The sequence below is a fragment of the Otolemur garnettii genome, unplaced genomic scaffold (assembly GCF_000181295.1).
Source record: "Otolemur garnettii isolate 467f Iridium unplaced genomic scaffold, OtoGar3 scaffold00116, whole genome shotgun sequence".
Classification (NCBI taxonomy): Eukaryota; Metazoa; Chordata; class Mammalia; order Primates; family Galagidae; genus Otolemur; species Otolemur garnettii.
In genome coordinates this window covers 4,629,297-4,641,009 of record NW_003852511.1, presented here as the reverse complement: position 1 = coordinate 4,641,009, position 11,713 = coordinate 4,629,297, and the positions used below count along the sequence as shown (strand labels likewise).

Below are 11,713 nucleotides of genomic sequence, written 5' to 3'. Positions count from 1 at the left end.
GATGGTGGTCCAGGAAGCAGTTTGACTTGGTTTTATAACACACGCGTTTGAGGTACCCTGTGGTTACTCACAGGATGGTGGTCCAGGAAGCAGTTGAACATAAGGGTTGTAAAATGGGGATGCTTAAAAGGACCTGCCCCCATAGAAGTGTGTTGAAGCTCTGAGTAGAGACAAGACCATGAAGAAAAGTCTGCAGAGAAAGAAGGAAGGAGGAATAGAACTACTGCAATAGGACTGATTAGAGGTGGAAGGAGAAAGAGCCATGAATGTAAGAGAAAGATGGAATAATCAGAGTTTTTTAAAAACTAGGAAAATGTAAGAAAGAATGTACCTACAAGAAAGCTGGGTAGTCAACTTGGCATTTCTATTTGGCATAGCTGATTGTACAGTACTCGTTTTAGCAAATGTAATAAATGAATAAAATGATCAAATTACAGCGGCTCACACCTGTAATCCTAGCACTTTGGGAGGCCAAGACTAGGGGATCACTTGAGGCCAGGAGCTCAAGACCAAAAACAACAGTGAGATCCCTTCTCTACAGAAAGTAAAAAAAAAAAAATTATCTAGGTGTGGTGATGTGCATCTGCAGTCCTAGCTACGCAGGAGGCTGAGACAGGAGGATTGCTTGTGCCCAGGAGTTTGAGGTTGCAGTGAGCTGTGATGATGCCACTCTAGCCAGAGCAACAGAGTGAGATCCTGTCTCAAAAAAAAAAAAAAAAGCAGTAATAAAAGTCCAAATGAAATTAGACAGCATGACTTTGTGTTAGGCTCAGGACAATTTCATGGATAAAAATTCTGGAAGCAGGGTAATTGCAAAGATGAGTAAACTTGAGAAACTTACAGCCTGGTTGCAGGGAGAGAGACATAAGCAGATAATTACAGCGCCCTCTGTGGGAAGACCTGTGACAGAGAAGTCAGCATTTTGTTTTCTGGTAGCACTGAGCATGTAAGAGCTGAGGGGCCTTCCCTAGAGGAGGTGATGCGGGCACTGAGTTGTAAAGGGGAAGGAGGACTCGAGAGAAGGGCTTTCCACGCACAGGAAACCACTTGACAGGGAGCTGTGGGAAGTTTGTGCTGCTGAAATGTAGTATAAGAAACAGAGCTGGAGAGGGGCCCAGAGACAAATAGCAGAGACGCTTACAGACACGAAAATTGGACTTTATCCACAGTGGTCAAGAGGCAGCAGAAAGCCCCTGGAAGGCTCTAAGTAGGAGTTGACATTTGAGATAGAGAATTCTGGTAGGAGTGAGGATTTGAAGGTGACAAGATGTCTGGAATCTGTGATGGTAACCTGGGAAGATCATGAAGCCTGCATGATGGTAGGAATGAGGAGTGTTCAAGAAATGAGAAGTAAAGTCAGTTATTTCTGGTGACTGACTTACTGCAAATAAAGGGAGGGTAGTGAGGAAGGGGGGCTTCAGGTTCCTCCATGTGTGATATGGGACAACATCACAGGAGGCGGGATTCGGGGCAGCAAGATGACTCTGATTTGGATTTATTGCATTTGTGGTTTATTCAAGAAGTCAAGCAGTTGAATTTACAAGTATGAAGTTCAGAAAGGAAGATTAAGCTGTAAATCTTGGCTTAGGAGTCATATTGGCTTAGTATTGGCTTTGGAGTCATATTGAAAGTATTGGCTGTGTCTCTCAAAATAAGAGACATAGTCTTTTCCCCAAAGAATGAACAGATGAATCGTCTCCTTGGAGAGATCATAACATATAAAAAGTGAACAGTTAAATGTTAACCATGTGCCTAACTATGAATATAGTTGGTATTCAAAGAAAATAGAAGTTAATGTGGCCGGAAATAATTAACAACAACAAAAAATCTGCAGTAAGAAATTGTAGAGCCTTAATGTATGCTATATTTTTCTCTTTGAACATCTTTTTGTCAGAATTTGTATTTAATGATCTGCCTATGAGGGTTTTTTTAATCCTTTCTAAAAAATTTTCTGTCTCAAAACCCTTTTTTCTTCTAGATGGCAAGATCTTTCAGGAGAAAGTGCAGTCTATCATGTACCTGAGGCACTCAGGCAGCGGGGGAAGGCCCCTGGCCAGCCCTGGCTTTATGGTAATCAGCCCATCTGGTTTTAGTGCTTCACCACCTGAAGGTAAAAGTAGCAATAATGAAATTAGGATCCCTCCCACTTTAGTTCTGAATATTCTTATGTAATTACATGTTAATAGTACATGTTTTGGCAGTACCTATAGTACAACCTGATAACCAGACAAAATAAATAGAAGATTAAACTTAAAAATTATAGGCTATATTTAAGGAATCCTAAATTCCTTAAATTCACAACTTTCCAGTATGAGTAACTTACACTCAGTCCGACAAGAGATACTCAGCACAGGTCCTCAGAAGAACTTAGAAAATGGATTTGGTTCATGCTATCGCGCTGACATTCTCTATCCTGGCTTATCAGAGACATTTGTCCATCATTAAACTTCAGATTTAGTTCCCCATTTTCTTCAAAAGCTTTTTTTTTTTTTTGGTCTCATTGTCTTCTTTCTACCTAATTCCCTCAGTCTGGACAGCTTCCCTTGCTGGGTGGACGGCCCTCCAGTCTTCCAGCTTCATGTCCCTCCACTCAGGGTACCTTTCCCTTGGCTTTCTCTACCAATCTCATGCATCTGTCCTGGAATTTATCATAAGAATGCTGGCAAGCACCTCTGAAACTCCAGATTCACACTCTATATTCTCTCTGTGTGGTCTTTTTTAAAAAATCGTATGTATTACCCTGAAACATTTTCAAGTGTAGTCAGTCACGTCCCCATTTTTTCCAGGTCTTTCGAACAGAATTTTTAATCACCTTTAGCCCTCCAGCCAAAATCCAGCAATAACTCTAGGTATTCTGTGCTATAAAGTTATTTTATTACCACAAAACCTGTGATAAAGCAATTCATTTAGTGCCTACTTTAATGTGCTTCTCACATTTCAACATGCAAAAAATCACCTGGAGAGGCCATTAGAGCACAGATTCTGGGCCCCTCCCTTGGGCATTGTTTCCCTAGATACAGGAGAATGTGACTTTGTCACAGTTGTGCAGCTGGTGCTGATGCCTGTGCTGCTGGTGCATGAACTACACCTTGAGTCATATGCACTGGTATCCCATGAGCTTCCCATGAGAGTGACTTTTTTGATCACCTTCTAAGTAGAATATTAAAAGCCGCAGCAAGAAGAAAGAAAGCTGTTACTTCTCACTATAGCAATAAGAAGGGGCTGCAGAAATGGAGGAGAGACTTGTCCAAGACCATTTAGTAACAAGAAGAACTATTTGTTGAGCACCTGTTATTTGATAGGTATCATGTTAGGTGCATTACAGATAAGATCTCACCTAGTTCATAAGCAAAGGAGACATGATAAATACCCATTTTGCACTTGCAGAAATAACACTCATGTGGTACGATAAAGTGATTTACCCACGGCCACTTAACTAAAAGACTGTCATGTGAATCCACTTCTATCTGGTCACAAAGCCCACACTCTTTCTGCTCTATCAAATTGCATCTCTCTGACTGCCAGCCTGAGGTCAACTAAGACTCACTTAATTTCACTACAGTAGAACCATCAATTCTAATGCCTTTGAATCATTCAGTCAATTCTGTATTTTGTTAAGATGTGAAAAGACATGTTTTTGGAAGAGTCTAATAAAAAGTAGTTAAAATAAAAATAGTTCAAGCATTTAAGAGTTCTAACATTAGTCACAAGGAAAATGAACCTGTCTGGATTCTTTAACTGTGCTAGATAAACGAGCTATTGCTATGGCTGTGACTTACAATGCAGAAGAGAAATGGTCTCACTTAATTTAAGTAGTATGTTTTTATCTACTCTTAGCAGGAAACAATTGCTCCAACATTGCTCCACACCAGATGGCTGCCCACATGCTGCGCTCTAGAAGCCTCCCAGCCTTTCCTACTTCTTCAGCAGGAATACAAGCACAAAAATTGACCACAAGTTTGTGTTGTAGTATCGACAAGTTACAAAACATTGCAGATACCTACGTTGCTATGCAGCCAGAGAAAGAAAATCCTTTGGGGAGTTTTGACACACTGAAGAAAGACCAAGAGGATGCATTCATCAGTAGCTGTGAGTCGGCAAAAACTGTTTGTGACATGGGAACCGTCCTGTTAGCCCAAGCCTCTGTCAGTGATGTCCCAAAAGGAACCCTTGGGTTTTCAGTGGTCAAAGTAGATCATAAAGACTTGGGAGCAGAACCCAGGCCAGACGACTACAGTCCTGGGGACGAGTCCTGCCCACGCCGACCTGATTACCTGAAGGGACTGGCCTCGTTCCAGCGAAGCCACAGCACTATTGCAAGCCTCGGGCTGGCCTTTCCTTCCCAGAATGGATCTGCAGCCATTGGCCGGTGGCCAAGTCTCGTTGATAGGAACACTGATGACTGGGAACACTTTGCCTTTTCTCTTGGTTATGAGTCAGACTACAACCGGACGGCCAGCGCTCAGAGGTACTCTGGTGTTTTGTGCACCCTACCCCCTTTTCAGTTTTTTTCTAGAAATGTCTTCATTGTGTCACTTCTTCTAATACAACTTAGATAATATTCTACATTTAGCCCAAAGTTAAACAATAAATATCTCTAAAAGAAAAAAATATCTTGCAGTTTATTTAATTCCTTATAGTTATTCAAGTGAAGTTCTTCAGTTCAGAGAAATAAGATTTATTATTCTTTCTAGTTACATCTCAAGTAGCACTGTCCAGTGAAACATTCTGCAATGAGGGACATGTTTTATTTGTGCTAATACAATCAGCGCTAGCCACATTATGCCTCTTGAGCACTTGGCATATGGGTAGTGCAACTGAGGAACTAAAATTTAATTAAAAATAGTTTTTTAAATAGCACAAGCGGCAGTGATTATTGTGTTAGATATCATAGGTGTAGGATGGACTAGTGTTTAGTATATGCCTAAAATCAGTGATAAAAAATGACAGTAAATTTTCCAATTGCAGTTAAAGAAGAAAGTGTTTCTTAAACCTTATGAATATTTCTTTCACCTGTCAAAATTATTACTACATATCACAGGTCTAGAGGTAATAATCATGTATTTTCTTCCTGACTGTGTTAGTAAAACTTTTTGGTCTCTGTTTTAGTGTAACTGAAGACTGTTTGATACCTATATGCTGTGGATTATATGAACTCTTAAGAGGAGTTCTTCTTATCCTGCCCGATATCATGCTTGAAAATGTGATGGACAAGCTCATTCAAGCCGATTTGCTTTTGGTCCTCGTGAACCACCCATCACCAGCTATTCAACAAGGAGTGATAAAAGTAAGGGCGAATACTGGATGTGCTGCTTTATAATAGTTCAGAAAGATAAATATATGTGATCCTAAAATTTGAATATATATATGTTAAAGTAGACATGCTTTTATACTTTAGGAGTAATGAATTTATTTTATACTTAGGGATAATGAATGAATATACTTTGTGACTTTTCTCATTGTTGTAGTATCATCCAATTTTAATTCCTTCCCTGTATATTGATTTATATCAGTATCCATCAGTGTATCCACATATCTGAACACTTAGTCCATTCTTGCTAAAATTACAGGGAACACATTATTCATTGGAAGTCTCCCCTGTAGTATAGTATCACGTTTGAGACATTCACTTCAGGGCTCAGCTAAGGTGTCACCTTTCAGAGAGTCCGTCCCTGATTGCGTTATCAAAATCACTTCCCTCTAGGTCTACTCTTTATTCATCCTGTTATAGCATCCTATTTACCTCTTATAATTATCTTTTAAATTTGTCTGTGTACTGTTTTTTCAATCTTCAGTCTCCTACCAAACTAAGCTTCATGAGGGTAGGCATCTTGTATCTAGTATATACTACTGAGTATATTTTTGAGTAAATGAGTGTTTGATATGAATGGTTTCCATTAGAAACAACCCAATCTTGAAATGATCTTTTAAAGATTCTCATTTTTTTTTCATTTGTCTGGATGTAAGTATTGTTTAATCACTTGCAATTCAACCTATTTATTAAACTCCCATTCTATATGCAAGACACTGGGCTAGTTGACATGTGGTGTATAAAGAGGAATAATACAAGCCTCTACATTCAAGGAGTTACAGCCTAGCGGGGGAAGAGAGTCATTCGCCCAACTAAGCAAAAGCAAGGGATTCGGGAGTGAGTGCTACAATGGCAGTATTAATAAAGAAGAACTGAACAGAGGGAAGCAGGGAAAGATTCACGCAAATGTGTACTTTGTATTCTACTATAAACTTAGACAACTTTTAAAGTGGAGCAGTACATTGATGTGTGTTTGGGGGGAGTACTCCTTCACCACTGTAATGGAGGGGTTGAAGGGGAGAGCGGGGTGGAAGTATTCTGCTAGGCTTGCAGAGTAGTCCAGGGGGGAAAAGATGGGTTTCTGATCTGATGTAGTGGGAAGTCGGAGGACAGATTTGAAAGACATTCACAGCATGGAAGAGGAGCATCCTTATAATTGTATGTGGGGAATCAGGAATAGAAAAGCCGAAAGGACTTTAACCTTGGAGTCCTGGAATATGATACTGCTGTCCTCTAAGACTGGAACCAGGGAAGAAGTAGGTTTGGAAAGAAAAGTAAGTAATTTGGTGTTATGCTTGTTGCACTTAAGAAGCTAGAGAGGGTAGAAATTCAGGTCTATATTCAGGATAAATAATCTGTCAGGAAGTCTAGAAATGGAGGTCTATCCTACATACGTGTAGGTGTGTGTGTAGATTTGCAAAGAAAGCATAGTGTACTGATTTTTTTCTTTTAGAGTTAGGCACAAATATTCTCAACCAAGGTCCATCTGTCTACTAGATGCCATGCTCAGCTAAAAACCCCATTTTCTCCATCATAGAGATACTAAGATCTCCACAGTGGTGTTGTCATTAGCGTTCTACAACAGTCAGAGACAAGTTCATTTTTGTTTTGCTGTGGAGGTGACATTTTTTTGAGCTTTCTACATTCATCTATACATAGGAACTTAATTTACAAATACAAGTATGATACACTGTTTGATTTGTGTATATTATTTTAAATTTCAATGTATTATCTAAATGATCTTAAATTTTTGCTTTAGTTACTAGATGCGTATTTTAGTAGAGCATCTAAGGAACAAAAAGATAAATTTCTGAAGAATCGTGGATTTTCCTTGCTAGCCAACCAACTGTATCTTCATCGGGGAACTCAGGAATTGTTAGAATGCTTCATTGAAATGTTCTTTGGTCGACGTATTGGCCCTGATGAAGAGTAAGTGGGTTCTGCCCTCCACCATAATTGGGAATCTTTTTTCTTAAATGTAAAATTTAGTGAATTCACTCTTAACAAAATTATTTGGTCATCTTTAGAAAAAAATCTGCTAACACTTTCCAGGTGAATCAGTGTGATATTTGCTATACGATATTCTTTCTACTATGACTTCTTCCTTTGTAGTTCATTCGCTACAAATGTTGTTTCTGGAATCTAGAAATAAACTCGTGCTGCCCCAAGTGAAAGCCAGTGATAGTTACGATTTGCATACTGTATTCACGGGAGAAGGTTAACTGGAAAGAAAGGTGGCTCCTGTGTGATCCTTAGAGGCCTCTTCACGCCCCTCTGAGCCCTCAGGTTATCTGGGAGAAGAGCAAAAGGGCTCACCTGGAATTCCTGGACAGACTGATTGCTGAGATTTGACCCTGGTGTAAGGCTGATGGGTCAGCAAATAAGTACACGAATAAAAGAATGTTTTTCTCCCAAACCAAAAGTTTGGCAAGGAAGTTAAACTGTTATTTCCACTTATGATAGTATAGAGAAACATATATATCTCCTTATTGTGGTAAATTCAAACATTAAGGAGTTTATTTATTCTGGTAATTTCAGTAGCACTTTTTGTTTACATATAGCTTTTGGCTTTTACAAAGCAATTCTCCATTTTATTGATTGATTGATTGATTGATTGAGAAAGGGTCTTGCTCTGGGTTTAGTGCAGTGGCTTGATCATAGCTCACTGCAACCTCAGACTCCTGGGCTCAAGCGATCCTCCTGCCTCAGCCTCCTGAACAGCTGGGACTACAGGAGTGTACCATCATGCCTGGCTAATATTATTATTTTTTGTAGAGACAAGGTCTTGCTCTTGCTCAGGCTGGCAATTCTTCATTATCTTACTTGGTTCTCACAGCAGCCCTGAGAAGAGAGAAGGGCATATTACCACACATATTTGACAAATAAGGAAAATGAGGCACAAAATATTTAAATATATTCATTTCATCCAGAGGAAAATATTGTTGGGATAAAAACTCGAAGATTCATTCCTTTTCTCTAGCCCTCGTTTCATTAGCTTGCTGTCTCTCGAATGCTGTGTAAAACAACAATAATAATTTCCTTATACAGTTGTCATACAGAAACACAGGGTTTCTTGGAACAGAAAGGGCCCATGCATGAGTTGAAGTAAATCAAATAAAACCATGTTTTATTTGTATGCATGTTTCATCTGAATGTTTGTGCATTTATCCTGGGATGGACGTCTAGCACGAGTCTTTATCTTCTTTGTGTGTGGGGGGGGGGGTCTATAATTCAAAAAACAAGTTAGAATCCTTATTCCTCAAATTTATTTTTTTAACTTTAAAATCATATTAACAAAGTAGCCCATAGTTTCCTATTTTATGATGATTGCTTCTAATATGCTCTTAACTGTATATTATTTATTATAGATTTGATCTGGAAGATGTGAAAACTATGGGCCTTTTCCAGAAGTGGTCTGTCATTCCCATCCTAGGACTCATTGAGATCTCTCTCTATGACAACATACTCTTGCACAATGCTCTTTTACTTCTCCTCCAGATTTTAAATTCTTGTTCTAAGGTAGCAGATATGTTGTTGGATAATGGTCTACTCTACGTGTTGTGTAATACAATAGCAGCCCTGAATGGATTAGAAAAGAAGTAAGTTTTTAATTGTTATTTTAAATTTTATCTTATAAATATTTTAGAAAGGGAAAACATTGGTAATAAGTTACCTTAAAGCATCTGATTTTTCATGGTACCTTCAAACAATTTTTTTTCCATAAAATTTATTAGATTAAATTAATTTAAAAACGTTTATTTCTCATCACTTTCAACAAAGATTGGTTAAGAAGAAAGTACTTTATGGAGCACTTCCTGGGTGAAGGATGCAACTACAACTTGGACTTTAACCTTACTAAAGCAAACTACGTAACCTAGTCACATATACCCTCATTTTAATCAGAAATTTTAAAATTTGCATGACTACAACTGCAACATAAAAAAGAGAGTATTTATATGACCTACATTTAGGGACTTAAAACTTGAAGACAAGTAGAATAAATTTAACTTCCTCCAGATATATTTACCAACCTTCTATCATAGATTAATAAAAATTATTTCCCCCGTTAGGAACAGAAAATCGAGCATTAGAGAGATATAGTAACTCATTGGGGATTACACAGCTAGTAAATAGAATTGAGAATGAATCTGTCTCACTTCAAAAGCCTGCATTTAAACTTGCTATACGGTCCTGTTATTAACGTGCTGTGTAACCATCTACTGTCATAAATCCGTTTCTTTAGCCAAAAGTACATTGACAAATGGCTGCCTATCCAATAGAGTGGGAGCTTTAAAAACATGTTGGGAGATTAGATTTTTATTTAGATTTTTTGTACCTTTGGTGTCTGCGTTTGCAATATACAGTATAACGTTTGTATCAGACTAATACTAAGATATGAATCTCCAGAAGCACCATCTTGTTGTGTATTTTTTCCCTGGAATAATCTGAAAGAACTTATTGAACGTTATTAAATGTTACTGTACTTTTATGGGGAGAACAGAGCATATCTTTAGTGATTTTCTAGGCCAGAGAGAGTTTCTTTGTTTTCCACTGAGTTCAGCTCTTACTGGGGTTACATTTAGGGTCTGTGTGCTTGGCATATGGGAAATGCAAAGAAATACAAAGTCTCGATTATAATACAGTGTATGACATTGGTAGAACTTGGGAAGTGTATTTGCAGAATAACATAGTTTTTGTTTGTTGCAAAATGAATTCTACTGACTGAATCTCCCTGTGTGCCACTCAGTTAATTGGCCCAAGACAGTTACTGTTTCTAACCTTTGCTTGATTTGAAACACACACATGGAGAGAAGTATTTGTGTCTGATATTACGCACTTAGGTAGATTATCAAGATTAAAACTGAGGGGCAGAAGTAACTAATTCATATTTATTGTCATTTATAAGTGATTAATATATGTTCAAATCTGTTATCTGTTAATCCTTAAAATAAGTATAATTTATATATGTGAGATTCAGAGATGTTGACTAATTCATAAGTATAATTTATATATGTGAGATTCAGAAATGTTGACTAATTCAGTCAAATTCACCTTCTTTGAGAAACCTTCTCGGAATGTCCTCTTCATACCCTTAGTGTGGGCTAGGAGTATGCTCATGTGTTCCCATGACATCTTATGTTAGTCTTTATTGTTATGCTTACTATCATCTGCTGTTTATAGTGATCTTTTTTATTAGTCTGCTACTCAGAAAAAACTACATTGTCCCCAGGGTATCTTCTACTTCTAGCAGGTGGTACCGTTACTTGCCATAGAGTAAGCGTGAATAATTAGTAAATTTGTGAATGAGTGCATGCTGTTAGATAGGAATTTAAACCAGTTGCTTTTGTCTTAAATGTTCTTTCTCTTATAAATGCTCTGTTTTGTTCTCTTTTTTTGTTGTTATTTTTAGCATTCCTCTGAGTGAATACAGACTGCTTGCTTGTGATATACAGCAGCTTTTCATAGCAGTTACAATCCATGCTTGCAGTTCCTCGGGCTCACAGTATTTCAGGGTTATTGAAGATCTCATTGTACTACTTGGATATCTTAAAAATAGCAAAAACAAGAGGACACAAAGTAAGATTTAATTTTTATGGATTTGTGGGGGGAGTTGTACAGTAGCCAAACATGACATTTGAACCTAATCTCCTTCTCCTTAGAAGCTGTTGATTATAGAGCTTCATTAATTTTGTGGTAATTTCTATCAGTTTTAAAAAGAAGTCCTTTTTTTTGTTTGTTTGTTTGTTTTGCAGTTTTTGGCCAGGGCCGGGTTTGAACCTGCCACATCCAGTATGTGGGGCCGGCGCCCTACTACTTGAGGCACAGGTGCCGCCCAAGAAGTCCTTTTTGAATGGCAAAAGTAGAAAAAGTGATGCTTTGATTTAATTGGGAGTTGGCAACACATCATTGAAAGAAGCTACTGATTTTTCTTACCAAGCAGAATTTAAAAGCTTATGTGGCATAGTCATGCATTGGTTTTCTTAGTGGAAAAATGTGAGAATTAACTACTGGTTAAATTTTTTTACCTTTTTACCAAAAGTTTGTTCTTTGAAATAATTATATGTAATGACATACATTTATGAATTGTAATGACATTCAGTCTGGTGAAAAAAAATTTTTTAGGTTAAATCATTATATTTTCAGTTAAGGCTACTATGTTTTTTATTAATAGCTGGAATATTGCTTCTCAAGTACTTTTTATTTTATAGTGGCCATTTGGAAATTTGCTTTTAATGATAGTGGGAAAATGATTACTACCGTTAAGAACCCATGTTGGTCAAAATTTTAAATCGTATGTCTAATAAGACATTATTGGCAGCTTAGATTTCTAACATAGAAATCAGTTCAATAAAAAATTAATGGCTTGGCGTCTGTAGCTCAAGTGGCTAAGGCGCCAGCCAC

General features: G+C 37.7%; 1 protein-coding gene across 8 annotated transcripts in view; it reads left to right on the top strand.

Moving 5' to 3' along the window:
- Positions 1 to 11,713, top strand: part of LYST (lysosomal trafficking regulator) — a 196,209-nt gene that overhangs the window by 91,560 nt on the left and 92,936 nt on the right. For 5 of the 8 annotated variants that reach the window (XM_023517648.1, XM_023517647.1, XM_023517643.1 and 2 more), the window contains exons 22-27: positions 1,979 to 2,110; positions 3,838 to 4,468; positions 5,110 to 5,287; positions 7,071 to 7,240; positions 8,680 to 8,910; positions 10,722 to 10,888. In XM_023517648.1, the coding sequence (XP_023373416.1) occupies positions 1,979 to 2,110; positions 3,838 to 4,468; positions 5,110 to 5,287; positions 7,071 to 7,240; positions 8,680 to 8,910; positions 10,722 to 10,888 (1,509 nt within the window). The remainder of the gene's footprint in view (positions 1 to 1,978; positions 2,111 to 3,837; positions 4,469 to 5,109; positions 5,288 to 7,070; positions 7,241 to 8,679; positions 8,911 to 10,721; positions 10,889 to 11,713) is intronic. The other 3 variants (XM_003797445.3, XM_023517645.1, XM_023517644.1) reach the window with 1 other exon arrangement.